This window comes from Pongo pygmaeus, chromosome 1 (genome assembly GCF_028885625.2).
Source record: "Pongo pygmaeus isolate AG05252 chromosome 1, NHGRI_mPonPyg2-v2.0_pri, whole genome shotgun sequence".
In the NCBI taxonomy this organism is placed as follows: Eukaryota; Metazoa; Chordata; class Mammalia; order Primates; family Hominidae; genus Pongo; species Pongo pygmaeus.
In genome coordinates, this window is record NC_072373.2 from 48,955,949 (window position 1) to 48,961,948 (window position 6,000).

Genomic DNA, 6,000 nt, shown 5'->3' on the forward strand with positions numbered 1-6,000 from the left:
ACTTTGTTTTTTTGTTTTAAAAAATAATAACACGGCTGGGTGCGGTGGCTCATGCCTGTCATCCCAGCACTTTGGGAGGCTGAGGTGGGCAGATCACAACATCAAGAGATCGAGACCATTCTGGCCAACTTGGTGAAACCCCGTCTCTACTAAAAATACAAAAATTAGCTGGGCATGGTGGTGCACACCTGTAGTCCCAGCTACTTGGGAGGCTGAGGCAGGAGAATCGCTTGAACCTGGGAGGTGGATGTTGCAGTGAGCCGAGATCGTGCCACTGCACTCCAGCCTGGCAACAGAGCAAGACTCCATCTCAAAAATAAATAAATAAATAAATAATAAAAATAAAAACACATTGTTATTAAATTTAGGAGCTCATATTGTCACTAAATCAAGCTTGTGCTCAAATAGGCATGAAGCTGATTTCAGTTCCATAGTGCAACTTTGAAGAAAGGGACATATTGGGCTGTCAAAGGCTCATTCAGACTACCACTGACATCTCAAATTTGGTTTTGCTCAGCAGCAGCACCATTTATCACTAAAACACTTCACCATATTTGCAAAGTGATACCACTTTTGCAGTCTATCACTATTGCAAAGAATTTCTGCTGGCAATAAGTGCAGAAGGGTATAGAATAAATTAACTAAAAGTATAAATGAAATAATATATGGGAATGTGCTTAGTAAGCTGTTGAAGTAGGTGCAGGTGTTAGCCTTGGTATTGTTTTGAGGAAATAAGCAGCAAAAGGGCCAGGCCCATCCTGTATACAATTGACCCTATCTGCATACCCTCCTTTCTCTCATTTTCTTTCTGTAGTATGACAAACCTGTACTTTCTTATTCATGGTAGGGTTTTAGTTTATCTATTCTTTTAAGTTAAAACTTCTCTAAGAACCTATAGAAGAATAATAAAATATCTAAAGAAATAGAAAATAAGCTGAAACATAAAAGGCATGGAGCTACAATTTTAAAGCTGGAGTCAGAAAGGAAAAATAATTTGGATATTCTTTTTTTTTTTTTTTTTTTTAAACCACATAGAGCAAATCTGAATTAGAGCTAGGGAAGCACTCTGTGAGTAAAGCCAATTAAATACTGAAAAAGAATCCCCTGGCAGAAATTGAGCAGGAAAGCACCTTAGGGGGCAGCATTGGATAGAATAAAAGCAACGCTTAGAATTTAGATGTGGGCTCCCACCCTAGTTCTCAGTCTTAGGAGTTAGGAACCAAGGTCTGTTTCCTTACCTATAAAATGGGGTATATGATGGGCAGCATAGGACTATAATGGAGAATCAAATAATAAAACATTTGTAAAGTTCTTAGAGTATAGTATTTGCTTGATATGTTACTCCCTTCCAAGGGAAATTTAGAAATTTCATATCTATCAATATTTAAGTATAACACAAAATCTGTTATTATAACAAATATTAGAGGGTGTCCATATTTAATATAGAAATCAATGTGCAATTTATTTTGAAAGAAATTATTAGTGAATACAGGTGAATTAGACTGATTATTTTCCCATGTCACAGGTAAATAGAAAATACAGACTAAGTATGTGATCAGTGTGTTTAAAAGGAGAGTAATTGCTATGGCTTGAAATTTTTTATGTAAATAAAATAAATGAGAGAGATTATAAAGTTGAGCTCTTAAAAGTGAAATAAACTTATTTGGAAAGAAGTCAATGTGCAATTTATTTTTGAAGAAATTTCACATGTATGATTTAAGTACTCTCAAGCTATTTAATTGCAATCCCAGAAATAGAACTCCAATCTTTGGGCTTCTAGACTAGAATATTTTAAAAGTCTGGTCCCATGCGATTCTATGATTTTTGTACTTCTGAATAATAAAGTATAATAAAATATCTTAACATTCTCTATAGGTTACCAAAGAAATGAAAACTAATGCCATGGGATTGATTAGATCTCTTGAAAACATCTTTGCTGAATCGAAAATTGTAAGAGAAGCTTTAAATTGATTTTAATTTTGCTTATTTTTTATCATTTCGCTTGGTTCAAATGTAGATATTTTTATTTCAGTGTTTATCCTTAGCCAGAGACAACTCTTTTGTATATGTTTAATTGTAGCATGTAAGATCGCTCTTTGTCTTTTTTATGTGTGTCATAACTTAGTAGTTCTAGTAATGGATAAAGGACTGTATAGAGATTTATTAATATATCTGTTTCTTATTGCTACTGGTTTAATAACTGTCAGCTTTTGCTTGGATGGTCATTATAGGCTAAAAAATTGTGTTTAATAATCATTGTGCTCAAAGATTTTAAAATACAGGTGAATTAGATAGATTATTCCCATGTCACAGGTAAAGAGAAAAATTAAGTATATGATCAATGTGTTAAAAAGGAGAGTAATTGCTATGGCTTGAAAATTTTTATTTAAATAAGTGAGAACTATTATAAAGTTGAGCTCTTAAAAATGAAATAAATGTATCTTTTAAGGTATTGAATATAAATGGCACTGTTACTTTATTCCATTCTCATGTAATAGGATGACAGACTTTGAAAATTAATTGAAAATTCTGATTTCTTTTGAAAACAGTAATTACTATTGTATTTTGGTCTTGTTTATAGAAATAGAGTTAAGCACTGGTGAGGAAATTAAACTCTCTTTCTTAAAGAGAAGATTCTGGCAATTAAAATCATATTGACTGAGCCTTACTGCCATTGAGCCTGTTAATGTATTATTTTAAATATTGACTTTATTTATACAGAAAAGTTTCAGAAGGCAAGTACAAGAAGAAAACTTTGAATACCAAGCTTTCAAGAAGATGGTTAATCGTGCTCCAGAATTCTTAAAGTTAAAACATTGCTTAGAGAAAGCTATTGAAATTATTATTTCTGCACTGAAAGGTATATTCTCCAAATGGAGTTTATCATCAGAATTTTATATTTTAAGGAACCTTAGACATCTTTCCTTTTTTTTTTTTTTTTTTTTTTTTTTGAGATGGAGTCTCGCTCTGTCACTCAGGCTGGAGTGCAGTGGCTCGATCTCAGCTCACTGCAACCTCCGCCTCCTGGGTTCAAGTGATTCTTCTGCCTCAGCCTCTCGAGTAGCTGGGATTACAGGCATGCGCCACCATGCCTGAATAATTTTTATGTTTTTAGTAGAGATGGGGTTTCACCATGTTGGCCAGGCTGGTCTCGAACTCCTGACCTCAAACAATTCACCCACCTTGGCCTCCCAAAGTGCTGGGATTACAGGCATGAGCCACAGTCCCTGGCTGACATCTTTCCTTTTTATTTCTAACCTTTTCATTATTTTAGTCATTAACTGAAGCCTACCCAAAGCTACTTCACTGATATTAGTTACCCATATAGGAACTTGTATTTATAATTAAATTCCCACTTAATATGTGTATCAGTACTTCTACCTAAATAATTAGATCATGAAAAACCAAGTGCTTATCTAACAAATAAACACTTCAGTTGACTAATCTTAAGTAGTTTGGAATTGTTTTGATAGGGTCACTTTGACTTGAAAGATATCTAGAGTCTATAAAAGTCATAAATACCTGATGAAAACTGAAAAGGCTAATTAACTTTTCCCTCTCTCTCTTGCACATAGGATGCAGTAGTGATGTAAATCTTCTCCAGACTTGTGTTGAAAGTATTCGTATCTTGGCCAGTGATTTTTACAGTGACTTCAGTGTGCCTTCTACTTCTGTTGACAGCTATGAGAGTAGAGTAACTCACGTTGTCCACCAGGAACTAGAATCTCTAGCTAAGTCTCTCCTCTTTTGTTTTGAATCTGAAGAAAGTCCTGATTTGTTGAAACCCTGGGAAACTTATAATCAAAATACCAAAGAAGAACACCAACAATCTATATCAAGCGGGATTGACGGCAGTAAGAATAAAGGTGTACCAAAGCGTGTCTATGAGCTCCGTGGCTCATCCCCAGCAGTGAGCTCAGAGGAATGCATACCCAGTAGGATTCAGTGGGTGTGAATACTGATGTGTAGGCACTTTTATGACCACCCATGCATGAAAGAGAACACTTGCTGGGCAATTTTCTTTATGCAGGAGAGTTTAAGAGAAATCAGTACAGATATTTCAAAAAAGTCCATGTCTTTTTATCTTTAAAATATCTTTTTATCAAAGGCTGGAGGTGGTGGCTCACGCCTGTAATCCCAGTACTTTAGGAGGCTGAGGTGGGCAGATGACGAGGTCAGGAGTTCGAGACCAGCCTGGCCAACATGGCGAAACCCCGTCTCTACTAAAAATACAAAAATTTGCCGGGCATGGTGGCGCATGCCTGTAATCCCAGCTACTGGGGGGCTGAGGCAGGAGGATCGCTTGAACCTGAGAGGCAGAGGTTGCAGTGAGCCGATATCGTGCCACTTCACTCCAGTCTGAGCAACAGAACGAGACTCAGTCAAAATAAATAAATAAATAAAATATCTTTTTATCTTTAAAGTGTTTAACTTTGGTATACTATCTGTAGTTGGTTCATTAGTCTGTTTATAAAGGGTTATTTTCTCATGAGTGGAAACCTGAACAATCAGTTACCTTTGTGCCTATGCCTTCTCTCTCCTCAGACAGCTGGGATGATGTTTATGGTGAAATGGCCTATACAAGTTTAACTAAGACAACTTAACTTGCGTTGTTAATCAAAAACTCTTTTCTCAAAGGGTTAACTGGTTGCCATTTTGAATAGTATGTTCAAGGGTGTAGCTTCCTGTTTCTTTCCAAATTATAAGTAGCTACCAAAATACAGTATGATTATATATTAATAATATGGCTTGGTGGCATAATAGTTTACCCTGTTATCTGTGTTCCATAATAGGGGCTGTGTGAATATTATTTAAAACTAATTAAATGTTGCCAGAATTATACTAAACTGTTGAATGAGTTTAGATCAGAGGCTGGACCTTCTCTTGATAATGCTTGTTTTGTTAAAGGTATAATGAAATAATTTGTATATGATTTGATGAAGATTAAAGATCCTTATATTCCACAGCTTTAAAAAAAAACCTTTATTTATGATCAAGTAATAAAGATAATATTCTACTTGTGGGAACTTACATTAAGGAAATAGTTTGACATTTTTGACCTCAAGAGTATGTATAATTTGAAGAGATACTTAGTAACTATGCTTGGGTGATATTGAGCAGTTCCTAAAAAACAATTCATTTAAATGACCTGATCCTTTCATTTGCCCTTTTCAAATTTACAGATACTACTTGTACATTTGGCATAACTAGTTGAAATTGGCCATTAGTACCATGAATAAATCTGATAGTTACCTTGTTAGGAAGAGATTGTAAGTAAACACGGTCATTGCAGTCAGAACAGTATTAGTGAACCTTGTGTGGTGTTTTCAAGCTCTTTAAAATGGTACAGTGTAGCACATTTACTTTCATTTCTTTTTTATTTTTGGCATTTGACCTTGTATTCTTTCTGAAGCTCTGTATGTATTTTTATTAGACAATACTTTGGCAAGTAGCACTTTGCCTGTCCAGTTTGCTGGAGTGTAGATGTACATATGAGGATTTCCCAGGAGGTGCACCTCTTTGAAGAACTTCCTGAAGTATGTGTATAGTAGTTTTCATCTTAATATTCAGTATTTAATCTTCAGTTTGTGCTTTGTAAACTCACGACTTAATTGGTCAGAAACTTTTTAGTGTCTTCATAAAATTTTATATATATATTTATACTTAATACATTGTGATACTGTATTTGAATGAATGGTGAAAAAATATTTGCTATTGGAATTATGTGCACTGACAAGAAATGTTATAAAGAAAATGCCTTTAATAAATCTTTTCAGCATTAGAATTGCCTCTTGGTCTATGCTGTTTTATTTTACTGATTTTCTTTATTTACTTTACTCTTCATTCAAAATAGCTCTGCCTTGATAATAGCTAGGTTAGTGTTGCAAATCAAGTTAATAATTAGGAAACACTAAACAAATATTAATATTGTCATAACTATTTTTTTTAACATTGTTCTGCCTCTCTTTAATTGATTCTGCCTGGAATAGATTTATCACC

At 34.5% G+C, this 6,000-nt stretch overlaps 1 protein-coding gene across 9 annotated transcripts in view; it reads left to right on the top strand.

Annotated features, from left to right (window-relative positions):
- KIF14 (kinesin family member 14) overlaps positions 1-5,789 on the top strand; it is a 68,491-nt gene extending 62,702 nt beyond the window's left edge. For all 9 annotated transcript variants that reach the window (XM_054449750.2, XM_063647429.1, XM_054449739.2 and 6 more), the window contains 3 exons: positions 1,876-1,950; positions 2,722-2,860; positions 3,576-5,789. In XM_054449750.2, coding sequence (XP_054305725.1) covers positions 1,876-1,950; positions 2,722-2,860; positions 3,576-3,955 — 594 coding nt within the window. In that variant the 3' untranslated portion in view covers positions 3,956-5,789. The remainder of the gene's footprint in view (positions 1-1,875; positions 1,951-2,721; positions 2,861-3,575) is intronic.
- Positions 5,790-6,000: the final 211 nt, after the last annotated feature.